This window comes from Scleropages formosus, chromosome 10 (genome assembly GCF_900964775.1).
Source record: "Scleropages formosus chromosome 10, fSclFor1.1, whole genome shotgun sequence".
Classification (NCBI taxonomy): Eukaryota; Metazoa; Chordata; class Actinopteri; order Osteoglossiformes; family Osteoglossidae; genus Scleropages; species Scleropages formosus.
In genome coordinates this window covers 24,062,554-24,087,883 of record NC_041815.1, presented here as the reverse complement: position 1 = coordinate 24,087,883, position 25,330 = coordinate 24,062,554, and the positions used below count along the sequence as shown (strand labels likewise).

Below are 25,330 nucleotides of genomic sequence, written 5' to 3'. Positions count from 1 at the left end.
TTATACTCCAGTAAAAAAAAAAAAAAAGACAACTGAGCCACAACATGAGAGTACTACACGTCGTTACGTTTGGAAATGATGCATTTTAAGCAACGTAACATCCATCACATTTATTCGACAATTTAAAAAAAAAAACATTTAGCTAAAACAGGCAATATACATAAATGTATCCTTAATAAAAAAAAAAAAAACTTACCAGTATCAGTATGGCCCGCTGAACAAGCAATATAATATAATAGACCTGACTGAAAAGTTACCAAAGAAACAAAATATGTCAACGCAAACTATTACTGTAAGAAATTACACAAAAAATATATTCATTGTTTTTCTAAGGGAATTTAAGTAACGCGTGAAGTTCCATCTACTCAACTCAGTTAACCGTCGACGACAGAAATCTTGCAAATCTTTCACTGATTTTAGTTTCGAACCTCTTTCGACATTTTAACACGTATAAACGCCAGAATTAATCGCCTTGCGTCTCTGTGTGGCTATTTAAAATTTATAACATGATATTTTGTGAGGAACTTCTCAGTCATTTCACGTTTTCTTGCGCTGTATTCAGACATAGAAGCTAACTGCTACACAGCAAAGCACGTAGCCCGAGTGCTACCACAGGCTCAGAAATCTGAATAGTAGCTAATCGGTTTGCTAATACTTAATATTTGAAACGTGTATATATTGGGATATTTTGCTAGTGCACTTCAAATGTTAAAGAGCATTCTCAAGAACACAATACAGCGTTAGCAAGGTGTTTGACTTGAAGGAATAACCGTCAGAAGTGAATCGTTCCTCAACCACAGCACCTCCTGTTTACATATACAGCATTTCTCCACTTCCAAGTTCCATGATGGTGCCCAAGTTTCCAGCCACGTTTTTAGAAATAAAAGTTACAGGGCACGTTGATAAAACCACTGCTGCATATATCAAAACATTTCCCAAGTAATTAGGCTTTCAGGACTAACAAATGACCCACAATTTCATAGATTCACCTCTTCAGGTGTTCGTTTGGGGGTGAAAGTTAAGCCATGGTTTTAACGCGCACTATTCAAGTCCTGAGGAAGATGACGAGGCTATAGAAGTCGCCTGAAGCATCGATTCAGTTGCCAACATGAGAAAAATTTGTGGTTTTATGATTCCACTGTGGGTGCCACCTGAATCAAGGTACACACCCTGACAAACACTCAACTTCTTTAGAGAGTGGACGTTGAAGCTCTATTGCTAGCCTATACAAAGCCTTTTTCAAAATAAACAGCAGCTAATCTTGGGTTCTCTTGGCTCTTTATTAATAACCTTTTAATTAAAACCAATAGTAGTGTTAGACAAGAATTGAGTGGCTTCTCCCTGTAGAAGAATAATCAATAGAAACCATCAGAGCACTGCTGCGGTAGAAAAGGACGGGAGAAAGAAAAACTCAATACAGCAGTGGACTTAGTCGCAGAGAGCAAAGGGCAAAAAGATTTGGTGGTCATAAAATAAAAGCATATTGGACACTATTTATGTGGCATACTTCTCCAGATCAATGGGCATTGCTTTTATTGAGGTCAAGAAAACGCAGAGCTGCATCCCTAAAAAGAGAGAAGCCTTGTGCATTTGCCTCTTCCATTTTAGCACTTGATGTTTTGTCCTTCTTACTTAACCCATGGGAAGGGTAACAAAATTTGACTCTTCAGGAAAGTAGAAAAGACAGACAGACAGACAGGCTCATGAAAACATTGGATGAAGGTTATAGTACTAAAAAAAAAAAAAATAAGTATAAGGCCTAAAAAGAACTTTTGTCTTTCTTTATTCAAGGTGTGTAATGTCACTGACATCCATTTCAGGTTGTGGACTGTGGTGCAAATAGAAACCAAATGTATAAACTGAATAAAATCATTTTAAAGGATCTCATTCAGAAATGAGGGCTAATGTAGGAAAGGGGTAAAAGGAGGACTTTACCGCAGTATACCAACACTGGAACGGCATCCACTGTCACTTCAGTCACTAGCATTTTGCTTTATTTTTGATTTTCTTTGTGTGTGCGTGTGTGGGTCTGTTATTGCTTTTTTGGGGGATCGTAACTGAGGATACAAATAGCACAAGCCAAAGAATAACAACAGGAAACAAAGCATGAATAAAACATTTAGCTTTAGAAAAATAAAAACATAAAAACAGGGGTAACGGACACAGTTCTTCTTTCTGAAAGGTGTTGGGTAAAAACAGAAGTCCTGGCTGTGCTGCTCATCTCTCCTTGGCTGAAGTTTGTCTCAGGGAGGTCAGGACTCGGCTAAACCTCTCGCGCAGCTCTAGGGTGGAGAGGGAGGGCAGCCGCGGCGGGTCCCGGAAGCTTCTGGTCTCCACTGAGCAGTCCAGCAATTTGGGCAGGAAGTCGGTCAGAGTCTCCTGCAGTTTGGCTGTGGGTGGATAGGATGGGAGGGGGAACAGTAAGGTGCAGTTAGTTTGCTGCAGAAGCGTTTACTTATAGTTGCCCATAACAGTTTCTTAAAATTTTTTAAGCACAATCTGTATGTTCACAACCAACATCTGATCTGCCAATCAAACCATGCCATAGATCCATTCACAATTATGACTGTTCAGCGTAACCAAACTGTGCTTGTTTTTTTCAAATGCACTGCAAAACAGCTCAATCCCTGCAAAGTCCCCCTGAGCTGCTCAGCATATCTGCGTTTTATGGGTGTATTACACATTCTTCTCTTTGAATGTTAGCCACGTTGGTCCTGCAGCACTCACGCTCCATCTCTTGGCCCAGGTAGGAGCACCATCGATTCCGTATGTCCTCCACAGCTGCCATGTCCCTCTCCTCTGCCTGCTCCTCATTTGCCAGCAGCAGTGGCAAGCATGGCACCACCAGCTCATTCATGATGGTCATCCCATCACTTAGCTCCGGTTCCTCACCAGACTGGAACAGTGCCGCTGCATGTTCGTTCAGCCTCTGTGCGTCACACAAACTTGGCATCACAGACAAACCTCTAGGAAGGACTAAAATTTGCTTAACAGGCAACAGCTCCATTATAACTCTAAAAATACAAGACAAGTGAGGAGTAAAGCTGACACCAGAAATCAGTTCATATTTTATTATCATGTTCTTTAGCCAATGCTTTTATGGGGGGGAACTGGATAAGAGTTTTATATACTTAAAAAGCTGGATATTTTACAGGAGCAATTCAAGTTTTCAAATGCCATAAAAGCAGGATCTTTCCCAGGCAAGAATCACAACCCAAGAACCACCATGTCTGTGTCCTTAACGGCAATGCTACAAGGTTAGATTACAGCTCCTTCTTGGACCTGAGTAGATAAGTGTCACGGTGCATTTCGTTTCCAAGCAAAATTCCCATCACGACAAACACTGAGTGTAAATATTGTGGCATAAAGGAATTCTTGGATCTATTTAAAGGCCCATTTCTGAGATCTTGGGTCAAGTCAGGACAACGGCTGTGACGTGTTTACATTCACACTGTGCAAACTTCCTTCTCCAAGACAGACAATTTGGAGCACAATACAATGTGCAGTCAGTGTGCGTTTACAAGAAGCATGGGGGTTTTCTGAACAAAGAATGAAAATGGGTGTACCCCACCTAGCCTAGCGTCCAGCGATTTTCAAATAAGCCACGACCCTCACAAGGACAAGTGGTTAATAGAAGTAAGTGAGCGAGCAGGTAGCAGTGATCAAGGATAGAGACGTGATACCTGGCAGAGAAATGGGCAAGCTGTTGACAGAAAGATATTGTCAACACTTCCTCAATATAATATCCAGTTGTTTTGAATAAGTAAAAAATGTAAACTGCATAACAGTGAACTAAGTAACTAAATGACATGCTCAGCTTAAATTCTAGGGTTAGGGTTTGTTCTCGATAACAAAAGCCAAACAAGTTTGATCCGGTATATGTTTCTAAATTCCGGGGGGGAAAAATCCACTGAAGTAACCTTGTTAAATCCTGGTTAATCCAAAAGCTTCTCTCATCCAAAAGAAAAAGATTAATACACCTTAGCACTTTTTGTTAACGTGGGTGTGCTGGATCTTGGGACCGTGCAGATTTATGGCTGCGACTGAAGGCAGTCTGAGGTAACAGTCCGATTTCCAGCTGCGGACCTGCTAGTGGCCTTTCCCCCTGCGGTTGACTTACCAGCAGACACTCTCTCCTGTAATGGGCAATCAGCTCCTTGTCATGTCCTCGATAAGGGCCTCTGGAGAGCAGCTTTTTGTTGTACTGATAGGAGTAGATCAGGTACATCAGTGCTTCAACGTAGCTAAGGAGGAACAAATACTTGAAAATGAGTCCACACATCACATACAGACATATACATTCGACAACATACGTCTCTCTTGCAGTAATCAAATCTCTGCGATTAAACAGATACACAATATAAATTCACTAAATTAAAATATAAACAAAATAAGTTCTTTAATGTAGAGATATACAAACAAACACTTATTTCAGCTCACAACTTGGACTTAGACTCAGTCTGGAAAATTAAATAATAATACGTGGACTTAAACCTTTATGCAGTATGATTCAAACTTAGTAAGCGGGGCAGGGATTCAGAATCGGACATAAACTTAATTGACAATACGAGTTAAGGACTGACTAGAGGATTGGCACACAAACATGGATAAACACAACAAACAGGCACACACAGGTTGATCTGACTGATTTCATTGCCCTGAATAGCAAAAACCATTAACATACTGAGCAAAAAAAAGTCACTAGGCCTGCGCTATGGAAGGAAGCAATGAGAAAACAGACAGACTAATGTCTTGAGAAGTGTGTAAAGTATGGAGAATTTGGCAGAAGAAGTGCAGCCTCTTACCATAAGGTCTTAAAGCAAATTAATCACGGCGCTCACATTAAAAGGGCATCCTTAGATGCACCTCTCCCGCCCAGCGAGAGCATCAGAAGGTTGTTGAAGGTGACAGCTATTGATCTGTAGCGCTGACTGATCCGACTCCTATGGCGTAAAAATTGAGAAAACTGGGTGGTGCAGAGAACCACCCCACACTCCAGAACTGCCCTTACATGAGCCTTGCCACTGACTCCAAAGGCCACCATATTGATCGCGCCAACAGATGATGGAACTGATTATGAGCTAATAGCCAACACCGCCTGTACTCTAATTCCAAGCCTAAAAGCACAGAAGTAGAAAAGAAGCTTTTAAAATCCCAACACCTGCTTATTAAGTTGTCTGGCACCATAAAACTCAGCTAACTATCATTTAAAAGGGATGATGGTTATACCTTCAATTAGTCAATAAATTATCGATGACCACGTCAAGGACTGAAAATAACAGCCAGCTCTAGTTCTGTTGACCGTCCTTTGGTCAGTGCATGAAATGGTAATTATTTTAAAAAGCTTTCAAAGAAAGCACAAATGTTCTTCTGGTGAGGTACAAGAGCCTGGTAGCAATTCCACCTCGGCTGTTAATTACCCTGTTAAAATGCATCGCTGTTGTTCGGACACATGACAGGTCTGTGTCCTTGTTGTTAAAAGTGAGACCATAAAGAGGCCTATAAAACTTGCTGGATTTCAGTCCTTCGGGGTGAGAAACCCGCGCACCACCGCTAAGTGCCGAGTGCACTTTTGAATTAGGGCGTAAAAGCTGCCCACCACACGTTTAAGGGAATGAGATAGGCCATTAAAGAAATGAGTTTGGTCTTTCACAATATCTGCTTTTCTTCCAGATGATCATCAGGTCCGTGCAGCTGGAAAATCTCTGACACTCGACCGCCCTCTGCAGGCAGCTGCTGACAATGGGCACATGGAATGAATGAAATTGGAGTGCCACCGTACCTGGGTCCACCTGGCAAGATGTTTTGAGTGACCTGTAATGTCTGAGCGCTGTGCGTTTCCATTAGCCCTCCAAGCATGCCACACATGCTAGGGCACACGAATCCGTGGGGGGCGGTTTATGGTAGGGGGTGACAGGTGGCGGGTGGTCTTACCTTTCTTTTTGGAACAGCTCCAGGCCAATCATCAAGAAGACCGTTGTCTCCCTGAAGTTGTGATAGTCCCGATGCCAGGTCTGCAGAGACAGCGTGCGTGTGTCACAATGAACGCATTTTGCGATGACACACACACACACACACACACACACACACACAGAGTACATAATGTGGGAAAAATGTGCAGTAACCAAACCTAAGACAAGAAGTTAATTTCAGCCCTTGCTTTAAAAATGAGGATATGTAGAAATTCTGACCTCATATTCTTCGATGTTGACCTCTTCCGGCCTTATCGAATGTAGCTTTTCTTGCGCAACTTTCATGATGTTCTTACATCTGAAAGGAAAACTGATGTGAATCTGCAGAAGATACAATATGCACACACTCTTAAAGGAAAAAAGATGACCTGACCACTTTTGAAACAATCTCATATGCTGTACATACTGTTCATTGAAGCTCAAATCGCGGTCAGCAAACTGCGTGAGAAGAGTCCTTTCCAGTATCGTCTTGGGCGCCTGGTTCTTGATGAGGTAGACCATGACGTAGAGCAGCCGAGGGTCGTTCTCGGGGGACGTGTCCTGCTGCGCCAGCCACAGCAAACGGCCATACTCCAATTTGATAGCCTGCGGCGTTGAAGGGGTTGGTGGGCAAACCGTGAGTTGCCCGTATTTCACATTCTCATCATAGGGTGGCAACACTAACACAACGGTCACCTAATACCTAAAGCAAGGCAAGTTCATGATTTACACTCACGCTCCCCGGCGCTGGTCAGTGGGGCGCAGCTAGAGACGAACATGGGGAGTGTGTGTGTGAAGCATGCAGAAGCAGAGAAGAGAAAAGAAAAGGATGAAGGAAATGGCTGGAGAAGGAAGAGGAAGGGGGAAGTACCTTAAAGAAAGCCGCTTCCGGACCACACTTGTCATACACGCTCCATGCCCTCCCAATGGCCCTGATTACGCTCTGCATGCTTGGGGTCAGCATTGCCTGGCCAAGGATGGAGGTGTGTTACGACACAGTGGAGGCGAACAACGCCAGTCCTCACACCAGCCAGCCAGACACAATCCACACCAGACACAATCCAAGCCCAGCATGCATCTCCGAGGCCTGCGCCTCAATGGCCTGCACAAATGTAGCACTACCTTAGTTTTCCCAAAACGTTTGCAATAATTAGTAATAAATAAAACAAAAAGATACCACTACACTAAATGAGAACAGAACCCCTCTAACCGGATGCTTGGTGTCACATTCGTGTCCAAACGCAGCCAAGACACACATGGTGAAAAGCTGCAGCCTCTTATTTTAACGCTATTTTCTTATATTTTCATCTTTTTTTTCTCCCCTTCAAGGACTGCTGATTACAAATACCAAACTCCTCAACGCTGAATCTCATCTTAATTTTCTGCCACAGCAGCAACGAGAAAATGTGCAGGTGCTTCAGTACATTGCAATTAAATATGATTTTTTCTTTAAATTTTCTCATTCCATCAGCCTTACAGATAAACAGCTTTTGACTTAATTTAGCTAAATTATTTAATTTCTCAGCAAATGCTTATACAATTGCATTTATACACCTGCACATTCTGCTGCAGGAATTAAGGCTAACTACCATCTCTCACCAAAGGATATCACAGCCGGCCCCCTGCTGGGATGTGAACCAGTAACCTTCATATCAGTGTACCTGTCCTGCCACCTGACACCCTTTTTTAAACAGGCAATAAGATATTGAAATGGTTTCTTCTACATACAGCAACTGCATTAGAAATCAAGCAAGGCATGTCGAGAGCAAAACTCTCCGAGTGTGTGCAGCATGTGTGTGTCCTTCAACTGAGAAGGCATTATTTAATTATTACAAAACCACTCTGAAGTGGTCCTGCAGAAGTACAATATAAATATAAGCAAAAAGCAGCCAATGCTGAATATGGCCGGATTTAGCAGAGCACAAATATCTGCTACATGACAGAAAACGCTACCTCGTCATCATAACTGCCCTCTTGTGACTGCATTATGGTTCCCGCATGGGGATCGGCTCCTTCGCGACCACGCTCAGCAGGTGGAGATGGGGTTGAAAAGCCTTTTGCCATAGACTGAGCAAGAGGGGCTTTGGAGTCTTCTGTCCGAGGAGCGGGTGCGGCTTTTGAGCCTTCTATGTTGGGGTGAATATCAGGGGGTGGGGCTTTGTAGTTTTCGGCCTTAGAATCATCAGTAGAGGGTGGGGCTTTGGAACCTTCTGTCATAGGCTGGATAACAGGGGGTGGGGCTTCATAGCCATCTTTATTAAGATTGAAAGCAGGGTGTGGGGTCTTTGAGCCTTTCTCCTTAGGCTTTACTGGAGGGGGTGGGGCTTTTGAGCCTTCTATCTTAGGGTAAATATCAGGGGGTGGGGCTTTGTAGCTTTCTGCCTTAAGGTCAACAGGAGGGGGTGGGGCTTTGGAGCCTTCTGTCATAGGCTGGCCAACAGGGGGTGGGGCTTCATAGCCATCTTTATTAAGATTGACAGCAGGGTGTGGGGTCTTTGAGCCTTTCTCCTTAGGCTTTACTGGAGGGGGTGGGACTTTTGAGCCTTCTATCTTAGGGTAAATATCAGGGGGTGGGGCTTTGTAGCTTTCTGCCTTAGGGTCAACAGTAGGGGGTGGGGCTTTGGAGCCTTCTGTCACAGGCTGGACAACAAGGGGTGGGGCTTCATAGCCTTCTGTATTAATATTGACAGCAGGGGGTGGGGTTTGGGAGCCTTTTGCATTAGGCTTTACTAGAGGGGGTGGGGCTTCGTAGATTTCTGCCTTGGGTTCAGCAGTAGGGGGTAGGGCTTTGGAGCTATCTCTCACAGGCTGGACAACAGCAGGTGGGGCTTCATAGATTTCTGTAGTAGGTTTGACAGAAGGAGTTGGGGTTTTTGAACGTTTTGCCATAGGCTGGACAATAGGGTATGGGATTTCACAGCCTTTTGCTTTCGGTTTAAAAACGAGGGGTGGAGCTTTGAAGCCTTCTGTCATGGGCATGAAAGTAGGGGATGGAGCTTTATAGCCTACTGCGTGAGGTTTAACAGGAAGGGGTGGGGCTTTAGAGCTCTCCATCATAGGATGAATAGGAGGGAGTGGGGTTGGGGAGCTTTCCGTCATAGGACAAACAGGAGACGGTGGGGTTGTGAAAGCTTGTATCAGAGGGGCAACATGAGGGGGCAGTGCTTCAGGGCATTCTGTAGTACACTGCTCAGGAGGGGGCGAGGCTTCCGTGCCCTCTGACACAGGCTTAATAGGAAGAGGAGGAGGAGCCTCAGAACCCTTTGCAGTATGCTTAACAGGAAGGGGTGATGTTTCTGTCCCCTCTGCTACAGGCTGGACAGGAGGGGGCATGACTTTGGTGTCCTGTACCTCAAGTTGAATTGGAGAGAGTGGGGCTTCGGGGTGCCCTGCCATTGGTTTAACGAAGGGTGGAGCTGTCAAAGTCTCTGCCATTGGCTTAGGGGACAGGCAAATTGGACCCCCTGTCACAGGCTGAGCAGAAGAGAGCACAGTAGCAGTGTCATTTACAATACCATGTGGGGTTGGGGACTGAGGTTTGCCCAACACAGGCCGAACATAACTGCTTGGAGGAGTGGATCCCTTGACCAAACCTTGAACCAAAATTTCCATGGTGTTCTTTTTATCTACCCCAATCTGAATAGAAAGAACCGGGAGGTAGGGTGCTTCACGAGGACATGGAGTTACAGTCCCAACCAGACATCTGCCAGCTGTTTGTAAGGCAGCAGACCCTTCACGCACATGTTGATCAACTGGGAGTGATGGGATAGAGCCCTTGTCCTTTGGCTGCAGGGAGGCAGCCATTTCAAAGGCTCGGTCTACTACAGCCTGTGGCTGACGGCTTGAGGGTGGCTTTTCACTATTGAGCTAGAAAGCAGAGAAAGAAGCAGGCATGGGAAGGACACAGAACTGAGTCTGAAGGGAAGAGAGCTGCACATTTCAGTGGGGTGACAGTGAAATTAACAGAAACCGAAAACTCACCTTGGTAAATCAAGGCTCTTTAGAACAGAGGCATTACGGCTAAACTAGTACACCTGGTTACAAACATCCTAATTACAAAATTTTCAAACATAGAAACATTTCCATATTTATTGTATTTTATTCACCATTCCATTTTCTAAAGTTTCTCTGTTGCAGAGCCAAAATGAGCCGTTTCTATTTTTAACCATTATTACCATTAAAGGTACAAGACTAATTCATAATCTATGCACCTGCAAGGCATCTATCGAATATTTTTATTTTAGTTAACATATAAATGCTGAAGAGATCCCATTACACTAAATATTTCTTGACAAATCACATTTGTGAATGTTCTCGCCCTAGACTCGACAGGAAAGTGAGATTAAAAACAGGTTAAATGAAAAGGTCATTCAAGGACGAGTCAAAAAGGTCACAGAACAATGAATGAAAAACACTGCAATGCACAGGAAACTGACTGAAGTTAAAAATATGAAGTATCCAACAAAAAGTGATCTCCAGGAACTTACAGGGATAATCCACCTACAATTACTTATGCATTCATACAGCTGGGCAATTATACCGGAGCAATTTAGGATAAGTACTTTGCTCAAAGGTACAGCTGGAAGTGGGATTCAAAACCACAACCTTTAGGTCCAAAGGCAGCAGCTCTAACCACTACACTACCAGCTGCCTCCGCATTCTCAAATGTTCGGGAAGAAAACACCCGCAAAAATGACAGAAATGAATGTGGTTAGGAACACTCTTGATGGAGGTGTCCAACAATGAGGGGGAGGAAGATGAGAAGGCCAGAGTGAGACAGGCTGTCAGGTACAGGTGTGCTCTGTGGGGGTCTTACTGCGTTCAGCAGTCCTTCCGGGCCATGCTGCTCCTGCTGGGCTGCAGCCTGGGAAACCGCTCGCTCCGTGTCCTCCCTCCAGTGCTCCTGGTTACCCGCATGGGAACCCTGCTCCATGTACTCTGACTCCTGTCGACAGGCTGTAGGAGCACATGGCACTGTGTGACTGAGCACTCCATTTGTACAAGGCTCCACACACACACACACACACACACACACACACACACATACACACACTTTCATCACCAAGGCACTCCTTACGCATTCCATCATTTCTTTGCAGTGCAGTTCTCAAGGTGATCGAGAAGCACTAGAACTCACCGCCGCTCTCTGGAGGGCTAGGCTCTTGACCGTCAGGCTGGGCGGCTTCAGACTCTGTGCTTGTCCCTGCCATCGCGCTCGCCAGCTTTTCCACAGCTGCCCTATGTGCCTGCAACATGTCCCATTCCCGCAGCTCCTTCTCAAACAGCCGGTTGTCCTCCTTCACATACTCCTTCAGGTCTGCTGGCAGCTTGTCCAGCCCACTAAGCATCTGGCCTGTCTCCTTATCAAACTTCTCTGTGGACAGAGAGGGGGCAGCCGCAGTGAGCCACCTCAGATGAGAGAGCGATTACCGGCTCAGGAAGCATTCCCAAAAACACACAACACCAAATCAATCAGCTGCATCATTTGTTACGGTCAGCACACACCTTCGTACATTTCGCTGGAGCCTCAACTGTTTCGCAATTTCCGAAAAAAGAAAATCTATAACTTGAAGGTTAGAGGCAGGCATTGCTGCATTGCTATAATAAGCCTGATGAAAGTACTTAGTCAGAAACGGACCAAGGAGAATACCTTACCTCATCAATGGGTAAAATTCTAAGGCACACTAGACGTAAGCAATGAATAAATGGCTGCTTGTAGTATCGTGATTATGGCTGCTGTCTTTGGATTCATACAACCCAGGTCTGAATCCCACAGCCTGCAGTACCCTTAAGCAAAGTACTTACCTGAACTTGTTCAACTTAAATATCACACAGCTGATAAACTGCAAGTATCTTAAATACTATAAGTCCATACTAAAGCATCAGCCAAATTAATAAATGTTTAAGTACATGGGTAAGCAACACAAAACTTACATTTATTAAATTTAGCTCAGACTTTTCTGCAAAGTGACCTACAATTCTAAGCTACTCAGAATGAGTTAACCCTTTATGCAGCTGGATAATTTTTACTGGAGTAATTCAGGGTACGTACCTTGCTCAAAGGTATTGTAACTGGAGGTAGAATTTGAACCTGTGACCTCTAAGTCCAAGGTGGCAGCTCTAACCCCTATGTCACCTGCTACATAAATCATGGTATAATACAAACAAAAAAACATTAGCCATCAAAAAAATAACCTGTAATAAATATGGGCATACTGAAATAAATTATGTCACGTTAATGGTGCCGTGTCTCATGATTGCAAATAACTGCATAATAATTTAATAAAAAATAAAAAATAATTTCTCCGGAGCCTGTGTCTGCTTTACCTTGTACAAGGAAGGGCTTCTTATCATCGACATACATGAGGCAGTAAGCGCTGGCATTGCGGTAGCCACCGAAGGAGTCGCGAACCAGTTCCTCCCAGGTGGACTTGGTGACGGAGACGTCGTTGAACTTGAGCCAGTGTTGGAGCTGGGGGCTGAAGATGTAGGCCCAGTAGTGGCCCGCGCTGGCTTGGCCCTCGTGGACAAGCACAGCGTGCAGCCGGTATGGCACCTGTGAGCACAGCGCCACCCTCAGCAGGCCCACACCGGACAGAATACATTGAAGTACTGGATCAAGGTGCCGTGCGAAAAGGCTTCAAGCCTCCGGTGAGGAGGCCATGGCGCAGGACACTCACCTGCATCAAGGTAGTGTCAGAGTACATGAGTTCCATCGTTGTGTGTATCCTTGAGATGTACCCCTGCAGCTCTGCAAGAGAACAGAGGGAGAGTCAGACCATGAGACGCGTTGATGTGAAGGACAGTCAGGAAATTCTGCTCCTGGGCACCTGAAATGCAACACATCCTGGATATGTAACATCCCCAGGCTTTTCAGACTGGAAAAAAAATGTCACAAATCCAGATGTTTCAGACTGCTTGAAGATACGTGTTGTACCTGAACTCTTTGAAAGATATATCCAGTGAAGAGGGCAAGTGTATTTACAGCAGTTTGTTAGTTTGCTCATTTGTGCAGAGCCTTGCTGTGTCCGGCTGCTGCTCCGTGCTGCGCCAGCAGTACTGAATGTCACATGTGTAATTTATTCAAGAAAAATGCTCCACTCAGTGTTTTCTAAATGTTTCCAGCTACATCACATTCATAGATAAGAAGGCCAGTGTGAGTTGGGGGGTTGTTGATGTTCTTTATGGTGGTGAAATTACTAGAGCCATATGGGAACCACTTGACTTAGACGCCACCACCTCCCTCCGGGGAAAGCAGATGGAGGCACATCTCATACCCCGGGTGTCCTTCTCCACTTCGCTCCTCCAGCGCTGCAGGCAGCCCTCCAGCACCCGTAGCTCCTCCTCCGTGATAAACCGGGGTGCAGGTTGTCCCAGAGGGTTGGGCAGCACACGGGACTGAGTGAGGGGCTTGTGGACCGGCACCCTTTGCTGGGGGAAAGGGGCACTTAGAGGGCCCTCAGTGCTGTTGGGTGAACCCTGGTCGGTCATGCTGCGCAGGAGAAATTACACGATAATTACCGGATCAGCTGATGCAGAAAAAGGCTCTTGGTGAAAGGCAAACTGCGCCGCTTGCCTCAGAGCGGGCTGAGGTGGAGCTGCCGTACCACCGGGTTGGGTGCCTGTCGCGTCAACCGCCCGCGAGGGAGAAGACAGGATGGGTTGGCTGGAGGCAAATTCCACGGTATACTCCAGGACGTCTGCCAGGGGGCATCTCTTGGGGCCAGAGCCATAGCTCATATATCTGATTCCAGGGAAACACACTGAAACACCTAAATCCCACAGGCTGCATAACGGCCATATCACGTGATTGTTATGAGCGCAATAAAGCAAATTTGTTTAGTGCCGTGAAAAAGGTGGGGTCTGGCCAGGGGCCCGCGGAGATACCTCTCCAGCCGCTGCTGAAGCAACAGTAGGTGCTCTTTCAGCCTCCGCATTTCTCGACGCTTCACTCTAGTGATGTCCCTGTTCCTGTTCAGGTACCTGAAAATAATACACACGTGGTGGACTTCTCATCAGGAGTGCCACACCAAGAAAGAGAAGCTGCAACAGATGTTTGTAGCTTTCTACTTAATGACAATTTCACTCGTTCTGCTTTAAACGCAGGAAACTTGGCTTTCCAGAAAAATCGAACTCCAGGTGGACATATCAGGACCCTGCGCCCCCACAAGTCAGAGCTGCCAATCACCTGTCCAGGTAGAGCACAGCTGGAAACTCCAGTTTGTTGTGGATCTTCTCTGGTCTTCCCAGGACCTGGTTGAACTGGAACCTTGAGAGTTCGAAGGTCAGCACGGGGGGAAGCTCTGCAAACCAGTGCTGAAAGAAGCAAAACAGAAACGCTCTTTCAGGCCAGTGTCGACCCTGCACAATCGGAGACTGAAATATCATCATCAAATATTAGTTTAAAAGAGAGTGGTGAAACCCTTCAGGATCATGCACTGGAGAACACTGCACTTGGATGGAAAGATGTGGTGTAAAACTGAACACAAACGTTATGAAGCCTGAGCACTGACCTCTTGCCCAGAGACTCCAGGTTTCTCAGAGTGCAAGGACTCGATGTCACCCTCAATCATGGCTGCCTCCAAGGATTCATGGAGGTCTTTATAGCCGTTAACCTGTAAGGGGTACTGGCCAAATGTTTCTGTGTTCTCAAACTTCTTCCCTGGATGGTGAAAAAAGCCAGGTATCGTTCCTCTTAATGTAATGGAGAAATTATGGAGAAAAAAAAAATAAAATTATGGGTTTGATCTTCTAATGCTAAAGACAAGTGTTTTATAAGCTCATGGGAGTACCGTTAAAATACACCAGTGTCAAATGTAAATGTATCCTGTACCTGCCATTGTGCCTGGAATGGCTATTAAGAGGCAGCTCATTAGATAGATACAATCACTTTACTAAAATGTAAAATGGGGAAAAAAAAAATTAACAGAACACTTGATTGATAGCATGGAAACAAGGAATGAAGCAGCCTAGGCAGTGAGCAGAGGAACCCATTACACTCACATAACATCAATGATATTCCTCAGAACTCAATTTGCATAACATGGTCCATTAAGCAGCACATCCGCTGATGGATGGTTCTGTACTTTTTGAATCCAAGTCTGCATAGGATAACAGTGTTGTACAGTATTGAAACGAGCCCAGCGGGGGAAGGGCAACGGTAGGGCAAGAGTGAAGGGGTGAGAAGGCAGGCGTGTGCAGCTACGCGAAAGACGAAAGGGAAAAGGTAGTACAGCATGGAGCCTCAGGCACTTGAACTGCCATCCTTCAGGCTGCTTGTGGAAGACCTCCACAGCCTGCCCCCTTATACGAAGTGGGAACTGGTAAATGCTGTATCTTGCCTCTGACTTTGTCAGGACTTTTCCGCTGTCTTTTGGAACTTTCTTATCGGGCATCACTGTTTTTTTTCCCCCTCCTGTTCTGAGATCAGCTAAACACACTACAGGACCATTAGAGATGCAACATCTCATTAACACCGAGGCCACATCTTGCTGCCGGGGGCAAGGACACTCTGATGCTGCAGAGGAAGAATAGTAATGAGTTCATCCTCCTCACCTTCAAGAACACCCACAGCTACGAAATGACCATAGAAAAGCTCCACCATTGGATTCTTGGGCTGTTCTCCTTCCCTGCAGCAAATGAAGACAATACAGAGTGTATGTTGTAAAGTGAAAGTCAAAAAAGTGTTGGATCCATTTGCGTTACAGGCACACACATTGTCTGAAACCGCTTGTTCCGAGTGGGGTCGCGGCGAACCGGAGCCTAACCCGGCAACACAGGGCGGGGGGTTAGGGGCACACCCACCCACAAAGGTTTTGAACCCCAGACCACCAGAGAGCAGACCCTGGCCAAACCTGCTGCACTGCCACGCCCCCCCATAATACAGGCAAATTATTTTTGTATTCTTATACTTAAGTGTTTATCTTTTATATTGTTATCTAAAGAACTCAGGGAATACCACTATAATTTTGTTGTATTGCACAGCAGTACAATGACAATAAAGTCTTCAATTCAAATTAGGTACATGTATGAATTGCTTCTATGTAAATATTTTATTATTGTTACTATTGCTATTTTGTTGCTTAGCCAATACGTTACTTTGAAGCAACTTTAAATATTAAACATTTAGAGTTGTATATATTGCTGAAATTAAGTGCCTCACAGATATGACAGCAGGTCCACAGCATTGTGATTAAAGTAAACTATTATTAATTTATTGCTAAGCTCATGCTTTTTTCAAAAGCGACACATTTCGGCCAATGTATACAGCTGTATGTATTTACTGCTTTCACAAGGGTACTGCAGCAATAGCAAGCAGTGGATTCTGAACCTGAAACTTTCAGATTACAAATCCTTTTCTACCATGCCACCTGCTGCCCTGCCACTATTATGGATAGTTTAATAAAGAAAAACCTTGATTCTGTCATAACCCTTTACAAACACACAGTGGCTCAATCTGGAGGTGAAGAAGCAGAGCAGGAGTCTCGTGTCACACAGCAGAGACACCTCACCTCTCCTCCTCAGCCTTCATCTGGAAAGCATCCTCCAGCCAGTCGAGCAGCTTGTGACTGAATTCGCTCACGTCCTGCTGCTGGAAAACATAAACCTGCCTTGTGTTCTTTTCATTTACTAAAATGATGCCATGTGAAACCAGAAGCTACCAAAGAGAAGTGACATTAAAAAATACAGCAGTATGCCTCATTAATGGTTGTGCATAACTGATTTATGCTGGACATGTATAATATTACTACACTTGTACCCCGTGTTACAGACATTCAAACCTTTTTTAAGATGCAAACGTTTGCCGGGTTACTTATTTACATTTAATTGCGTTTTCTTCATTTTATTTAGTGAAATTTCTCTACTGCAGGGAGAAAGTGCCCCACCTTTTGACTTTCCATTAGAGGACAGCAAACTATGCTGTGGGGGAAGGGGGTAAAGTTACAATTTCACTTTGTGTACATGTCTTTATTATAGCTACATCCAAGACTTTTACAGAAATTACCCAGCAAATAAAGAGGTACGTGTCAACTGCTACGTTTCATAAAACTGAAACCAAAAATGACCAGATACTAACGAATATGCTTATGTGATGCACCAGTACAGCAGGGGATAAATTTAAAAGTTGGACCATCGGACTACAAGTGGAAAGCCCTAAGTTCTACACTTCTTGCTGCATACACTGTATGTTGAATGTAAACTTGGATTGGTAGCGGTTTTGTACCAAGCCTGGAGAAGAAGATTACCTGCTGTGAATCAGTGGACTTGAAAGCACCTTTCAGGATCTCCACCGCCCGAGAGGGGTCCACATACCTCCTCTTGGAACCCACCATCAGCGAGAAAAGACACCGCAGCTCCTGCATGAAAGGCAGGTTCCTGGGCTCCTGATGTCCATGGAGACACATAAGAGATCGTCTTTATAAATGTTGCACTTCAGTACTGACTAGAGAGGAAATGGAAAACTTAAACACCAATAGATGACCGTTAAAATGAGAAGGAAAGGAAATTAATCATTTTTTAAATTACCACAGTTACATTGGGATGATATCTAACGCAGTGCGTCATTTAAGGCGTCGGTTTTCTTTTGGCAAGTCTTGGCCTCATAAAAACCCACTTTCAGATGCATCCAGACAAGGACTGAAAAAAAAAGGCTCCTGCACTCCCTGCTCCAGTGCTATTCCTGTCTGCAATATTACTCAGACGCTCCAGATGTCTGTTGAACTGTTTGCAAACACACACACTGCGTCTGCAGTAGTAAGTGGGCAGGCTTTGCAAGGTGGTATTTGACCAGGATGCAGCAATCACATGAAAGTTTTTTAAAAGAAATGTAAACTCCCCTGAGAGCCATTTAATGCAAAATGCAGCTGTAAGATCTGAGGTCGAATTTTATTGGCTCCCAGAGGAAAGGAACAGCGTGTATCACTTTACATTATGACGGGCTGGAAGCATTCAGTGCATTACATTGGCAGAGCAGGTGCACTAAGGGGTGGGTGTGCAGAGGTGCAGGAGCCCTGAGGGGTGAAGCAAGAGCATCCCAAGGAAGGAAATGCCCTAAGGAGGGAATGCTCACCTTCTGGTTGCAAAGCAGATCCTGGGTGTTTGCGGGAGGGGAGTACTGCAGTACCAATCTCTGGAACTCCAGCAGGTGGAAGAGAGACTGGAAGAGAGAGCAGGGTCAGGAGAATCAGTGGATTTGACACTGCAGATCTTGGTCCATGACGAAGCTATTTTAGGGTCTCTTTCGAACGCTCCTTTGGCAAAATTAAAAATTTTTTGGAAAAGAATTTGGAAAAATCATAATTTACCTATTTTATTGACATAAATTGACATGTGTAGCTATTTTAGGGTTCCTTATGAGATTGAAAGGGTTAGGAAAAAAAAAGTTGCTTTGACAGACCATAATGCCATTTAAGTGAGTAAAACAACAGTTACATAAGAATAAGTTTAATGAAGAATCAATAAACTGATTTACAATTTCAGAAAATTACATAACATACATCAGAAAGGTTCACTCCATCTATGAGACGTCTATTTTGGGTGTCAGGCTATCCAAGGTACTTCTCATTAAAGCAAAAATGTTCATTTTAAATTCACTGCAGCAATTTCACACGTAGGAAAAAAGATAAAAACACAGAGAAAGTGGTCACATTTACTGATCAACGAAAACAATGGTCAGAAAGGAGCATTACGGTGGCTCACGTGTGCACAGAATTCACGCAAACTGTTTGACAAGAAGGCAACTTTCTCAGGCTTCACTAAATGTTGATTCTACAGGGAGTTCAGTAAAAATGTTATACATGTCTGTAATCCATTATCTGCTTCTTGTTTTATTGCGCTGTGCTGAAATGCACATTTGCTTTTAATTATTTCTCCATATTTCAACATCTGAATTACTGTAACGTTATTGTTATATATCTGGAGTTGACGCTGTATTACGGTAGCACAGTATAGGTTTACATAGACAATGGAAAAAAATGCAATAATAAAATAATAAACCTTTAACTGATTTGGATCATCAGCTGTCTTGGACCCCTTTTTCCAGAACACAGTAGAAAACAGTGACTATGAAGTATAATGATTTGGATATGAAGAGCAGCCTCTGGTTACACACATGCAGGTCAAGGCGGCAATGTACTCCAGTCTTCTAAAAACATCACCACATTTGATTTCAGCTGAACATACAAGGTTGTCAAACACATAAAAGCATTTTAAATGATATAAAGCTTTCGTAATCGTGGCCTAACTGATATGGTGTCTGGCGTTCCTTGTGTCTGCAGGAGTGTGTGCAGGAGCTTGTGCGTCTAACCCCTGGCTGAAGGTGAGCCTTGGCACGGACCCCTGGGATGCTGCGCCAGATGCCACGCGGAGGACCACACCAATGGGCTGAGACTGCACCGGGACTTGGAACAGCATCAGCCAATCAGTGAGGCCGAGGGGCTCGCAGTGGCTTTTGCTATTGGCCCAATTCCCCGACTGTCAATAGCCAGTTCCCAGAAATGATAATGAACATAACCTTTCACATTCAGTTAAAAAAAAAAAAAAAAAAAAAAAAACTGCAACAATTTTTTCCTCTTTACAAAAGCAAAAATATGAACGCCTGCAGTAGTTGTAGCAGCACGACATTTCAAAGTAAAGAGATGACTAACAGAAACAATCCAGGTACAGATTTTTAAAAGCAAAAAAAAAAGTTTAATCAGGATAAAGGTCCTTAACCACCCTGTCCCCCTCTGACTGTTTATCAGACTTAGTTCTGTATAATGAAGAGAGAAAATAAATAGTCTGGCCCATAGAAAGTGTGCTGTCACCTTAAGAGTCACACTGAGTCCATAAACAGCATGTGACTTTGTATCTTGGGTTTCGGTGCTGGACAAATTTCAACAATCCAATATGTTCTCAACATGGGAACCACTACTCTAGATTTGGCATACACCACTCATCCAGCAGTGATAAATAATGCTTAGTATAAATAACCACAATAATAATGTCACACAAGATAAATTTAAAAATCCACAAGGTATTTCTTTGATTTTACTGTTATTTAATATGCAAAAAAAAGCATAATTAACATATTGTTACTGAACTGGTGAGAATACAGGTTTACACAGACAATGGCAAAAACTGCAATAATAATAAAATAATAAACTTTTAGTGGATTTGGATCATCAGCTGTCTTGGACCCCCTTTCCCAAAACACAGTAGAAAACAGTGACTATGGTGTATATGATTTGGATATGAAGACCAGCGTCTGGTTAAAGACATGCAGGTCAAGGTGCAAATGCATAAATACAAACAGTAGGAACTTCTGCATAAATCAAAATTTGTACTGAACAGGATTATTAGTTATACAAAGAATTTATTCTGCAGACTATATTTTAGACACTGTTCCATTCACAAGGGTAAAACAACAACCACGGGACATGAGAAAGCAACCTTACGGCAAGGAATCGAGTTCTACAAAATGACTCCATCCCGACGATTGCAACACATTCCAGGTTAGATGACCACTCCCAGAAGCTTTACCTGACAGCGTTACAGTAGGGCTTGAACACAACTAGAACGACGTTCTCACCTGGATGACGGCGCTGAACCAGCACGTGTTCCCGACGTTCTTCAGGCCGACGGGGCAGTTCTCCTGCCTCTTCCTGTCATGGGGGTTGGGGGGATCACTCCACACCTCCATGTGTGTCGACGTCAGGCTGCCCTTGTTCTCCGCAATGCTAGCCTCCAGGACTCTACAGGGTCATGTCAAAGACGTGACTCAAAGACCTCAACAAACTCTGGGATCCTTGTTGTCTGCTTAGATAAAGCAAAACATTGTTCAATGACTAAAGTCACCATGGGGGAGTTGACATCGCTCTCATTTTAATAATTGATTGCACCGCGTTTCAAAAGCACCAGAACTATAATCCCTTAAAAGAAGCTGTGGTCAATGTTCCATGGAGTCATCAAGTTCTGGCTAACCTGCTGATGGCCTGCTCTTCATCTGTGATTCCCGTCTCCTGGAAGGTCCGGCTGGACTCCTCGAGGCTGAGCGCGATGGCTCTCTGGAGGTCTTCTTTGTCATCTCCAGTCAAGTCGATAACATCTGAAATAATATCCAGCCACACACACAAAAAACCAGGCACAGCTTTGACAGTGGCAGGATGACAAACATTTTTAAACAGGAAATGAATCACAGGAATTATCCGGTCAGATGTCCCTCAATCAGTTCATGGAAGAAGTCTTGCAAGCCAATTATTGTTATTCAAAAAAAATCTCCTCAATAAAAGGGCTGCAGATGAACGATCCCACCAGAACCACGGCAGCCATCATCACACACGTGGCTCACGGAATGGAGAAATGTATGCATGTCAAGAATTTGTGATATACTGTGATAGGATGGAAATATAAGAATTTTAGGAAGGAAGAGCACACGGTACAGAACAATGTTTTTTTTTTTTTTTTTTTTTAACACATGACCTCACTGCGGCTTAGTTCACTTTGTACTGCAGAGGAATAACAGGACTGTCCCAAGAAGACTCGCTCTGGATCCAGGCCAGCTCCAGCCAACCTTCACAGCGCAGGGGGGGAAAAAATCGAAGTACTTACTTGCGCGAGCCTGGCTGCCCACGTTGACGTGTCTGTCGTTCCCCGTCTGTGCAGTCTGGTAATAAGTGGCCTCATTCTGCTGGGGAGCCTCACTGCTCCTGTCGGTGAGAAAGGCAACCGCTTCTCCCAGGTCTCCGTTACTGACCTTTGAGGAGGACACCAAGATGACGACAGACGCTAGCAAGCACTGATCCTCCACACACACACACACACACACACACACACACACACACACACACACACACACACTGTCCAGAGCTCCTGTGCACAGGTCATGACACTGCTAACGTCTGCTGTGGAAGTTCTGCTCGTGACAAAACGCTGGACCGCTTCCGAATTTCTGTCATCATGGAAACCATGTTATTTACACTTCATTTGGTACCTTCAAAGAAAACCAACTGAAAAAAGCCAAAAAACTGCACACTCCCCAAACTCAGCAGTAATTAGATTTAGAGCTTATGCTGAGCACTTCTGCTTCTTAACCATTTCCAGCTGAACGGAGCATAAATGAATAGCTCAGGTGAGCATACGCTGAAAAGGAATCACGGATAACAATATTTTTCCCCTTATTAGAAACGAGACACACGGGTTCACAGAGACTGACTGGTACTGGGTACAGCATGCATATAAAAAACGTGTTCAGTAACATGTCAAGACTAGGCAAACATGCAAAGGGAATGCCGGTGTGCTATGAGGAAATGGTACTGGAGAGGTGACATCGCCGTGAGACGTGTCTGACTGCGTCCGTCACACTTCACCTGCAGCGCCTGTTGCAGGATACGGACATCTGTGGAGCCCGTGATTTCTCTTAGCTGGTTCAGTAGGGTCTGTTGGTGCTGTTGGAGCAACACAATAGCGTTAAGTGTGTCAAACACATGGCGAAAGATACCAATTTCACCCGGCTGCACGGTCGCACGTGAAGAATCCTGTACAACTGGATTTTTAGATGCTTTACACCCATTTCATACTCACTCTGTAGACACTGACAGAGTAGAGATCAGTGAAAATACTCACTCTTTGTGACACACAGTACAGGGGCAAAGTGTGTAGCGCAGTACGTGTTTTCACCCTCCTGTGTGACTGAATTTCAAAAATATACGACCTTTTGTTTTCATGCTGAAAAGCTGCAAATTGCTCTGGGTTTATTCATAAAGAAAAGAGACAGAATTACAGCCCAGCTTCTCACAACGTAAGTAATCCCTGGAAAGAGTCGCACCGCACCCTGTGTATTTACGATGTACAATGACTAAGTGAGGTGGGGCTGTCTGAACAGCGCGTGCGACTCAGCGATTTGGCCTGGAAATTTCCAGGATGAGAGATCTGGGCAAAACTCGGCACCGGTTCTAGGCTAAGTTGAAACAGGGCTGGCATGTCAGCGGTCTCTCTACCCAATCTGCTAGTAAAGTATCGCATCAACCCGTAACTATGAGAACTGTTAAATGCTAAAATTAGCATCAGTGTTAAATACATGAAATGTAAAGAAGTAAAAATGTAAAGAGTGTGGAGGTCAGCAGTTCACGAAGGAGTTTCTGTAATTTTGTTTTACCGCACCCGGACGTCGAAGAAGGGGTATATCACCGCCCTCACACCTGTCTGTTATCCAGATGTCACACACTGCCAAGCAGTCGGTGTGCGCTGATCACGGTAACTCGGCTCAGACACACAGCTACTGTACAGCAGCACTGTCCAAGACTCTTGAAAACGCCGGTATTTTATGAGCGTAATACCTGGAGTGATGGGCCTGAAATCAGAATGTCCTGGGTTTAAATCCCACTGCTGCTGCAGCACCCTCGATCAAAGAACTTGCAATTAGTCCAGTAAAAAGTACCCAAGTGCATAATGGTGGAAATAATTTGTAAGTACCTTAATGTACACACTAAACACTGTAAGTTACCTTTGGCAAAGGCATCAGCCAAATAAATGACAAATACAATAAACTGTACCAAAGCTGAGTGAAGATGAGGACTGGCCTATCTCACCTGTACTGTGTTACACTTTGGTAAATATTTGAGAAGTAACTTTGATATGAGCTCAGATCTGACTCATCTAACCTTTTTCTTTTTTTTACAGCAGCACCACATACATCTCTGCACTAATTTTTGTGCTGTGAAAAAGGATTTACCACAGTCCTCCTACTGTTAACAGTGGTGACGAGGTATGTTTATTGCACAGCGCACTTTCCCAGCCTCGTCTCGTGCACCGACTTTACTGGGACACTCGGCGTCCGCGCGCAGCCTCTCGCTTTGCAACATTTAGCACATGATTATTATCCAGGCAGCGCGTTCATCCGACAACCGTTGATGATGATGTAACGAACGCCCCGCAGGCGCGAGGAGCCGCGTGTTTGTGCGGAGAACGGGAGGGAGGAACTGCAGTAGCAGCAGGACTCTGAAAATCCCGTTTTGGGAGCTCAGGATCACTGCAGACATGGCGCACTTCGCAAAACACAACTTTGCCACTTTTTTTTCCACGCCTTACAGAAGTCAAGGCAAATAAATCTCACAGTGACAGTATATATAGTATGTGTGTATCTCCTCGCACCGGTTCATCATACCGTAACCTAATCCCCCAGGAGCGATCTTTACACAAGTGACCGTGCGGTTTGACATTTACACATGAACATCTACTGTGAGTGTGGACAGGAGTCAGTCAGTGCCCCCCCCCCGTTTTTCCTTTCGTGCTCCTCCGTCTTACCTTCTCACAGTGCTGCTGCAGGACATTCTGCTCCACGGTCATGGCCGTGTGAGAGCAAACGCTACGAACAGCGAAATTAACACAAACACAGCGTGTAAATCTGAAGGAAACGAAGTGCAAGAGCGGACTCTGTGGAGTGTGGAGCACAAGGAGGCGCGGCGTGGAAAACATCAACACGATCGAGCTCACTACGATCCATTGGTCGAGCCTTGAGAATTGACCCTTTGTGGACCGCGGGGCAGCGCGGCGCGTCTTTCTTCGTTACGGCGTACGTCTTTACACCTGTTCTTCACTGTAGGCCACGCTATACATCTTTCCATTCCTTTGTCACACGTTATACCCACAGCGCGTCTTTACGTCTTCATACATTCATAACACGGTATATGTTTGAATAAGCGGCGGTAAGCGGACTCCAACACCTAGGCTAAGCGTACTTAAGTGTGTTATTTGTATGAATTATAATATCTGATTATCTGGCTCTTCCATCATCAGTACATTTTTGTTTCATGTCCATTTAGTTCGAGTCAATTTTCGCTCGCCCTATGGTCGCGACGCGCTGAGGTTATTGTTTACTAACATGTATTAATTACACAAAGTCATACAGAAGCAGTCCTTTCGACTGATGTTTTTACCTCACTGGCCAATCAGCACTCAGTTAATAGGATTTCTAATTGCCTGGATTTGATCACTGAAACAGTCAACATTAGAACTACCATTGGCTGTGGTGAGTTGATTTCATTGGCAAATCAACACGCAATCAGATATCCCATTGGCTGCAATTAATTCACCTTATTGGCAAAACATCGAGTCAAGAAAAGCACTCCTATTGGCCGCAGTGACGTTTGTTCACCTCACTGACCAATCAACACAGATTTGCCAGCCTACAGGGGTGCTTCTGTTAACTAAGATGCCTTCCTAAATCAACAAATATAAATGATATGTATTATATAAATATTTTGCTGGCAGTCAGTCTTATCACAGTACATTACAAATTATGCTCTGATGGACAGAGGTGGTCTTACTCTGCTGAGATCATCTCACTTGTCTACGCTGTGCAGATATGCTGGCCATCTGCAATGGACACAGCAGTCCTGAAA

The 25,330-nt window shown here is 44.5% G+C and overlaps 1 protein-coding gene across 3 annotated transcripts; it reads right to left on the bottom strand.

Annotated features, from left to right (window-relative positions):
• Nucleotides 1-1,270: 1,270 nt before the first annotated feature.
• LOC108932413 (ubiquitin carboxyl-terminal hydrolase 25-like) lies at nucleotides 1,271-25,008 on the bottom strand. Of its 3 annotated transcripts, XM_018748796.2 has the most exons (26): nucleotides 24,234-25,008; nucleotides 22,298-22,375; nucleotides 21,540-21,684; nucleotides 20,913-21,036; nucleotides 20,521-20,683; nucleotides 18,022-18,108; nucleotides 17,198-17,335; nucleotides 16,463-16,542; nucleotides 15,507-15,580; nucleotides 14,465-14,613; nucleotides 14,140-14,267; nucleotides 13,839-13,934; nucleotides 13,528-13,695; nucleotides 13,229-13,443; nucleotides 12,632-12,702; nucleotides 12,279-12,507; nucleotides 11,089-11,325; nucleotides 10,768-10,907; nucleotides 7,905-9,818; nucleotides 6,823-6,918; nucleotides 6,379-6,557; nucleotides 6,192-6,270; nucleotides 5,935-6,014; nucleotides 4,121-4,244; nucleotides 2,728-2,929; nucleotides 1,271-2,390 (listed from the first exon to the last, which is right to left on the bottom strand). In XM_018748796.2, the coding sequence occupies exons 1-26, from the start codon at nucleotides 24,402-24,404 to the stop codon at nucleotides 2,218-2,220; spliced, it is 5,340 nt and encodes a 1,779-aa protein (XP_018604312.2). In that variant the 5' UTR covers nucleotides 24,405-25,008; the 3' UTR covers nucleotides 1,271-2,217. The 3 variants fall into 3 exon arrangements, with proteins under 3 accessions (XP_018604312.2, XP_018604313.1, XP_018604314.1); XM_018748797.2 differs by lacking the exon at nucleotides 7,905-9,818 and having other exon boundaries at nucleotides 16,463-16,557; nucleotides 24,234-25,001; XM_018748798.2 differs by lacking the exons at nucleotides 6,823-6,918; nucleotides 7,905-9,818 and having other exon boundaries at nucleotides 16,463-16,557; nucleotides 24,234-25,000.
• Nucleotides 25,009-25,330: the final 322 nt, after the last annotated feature.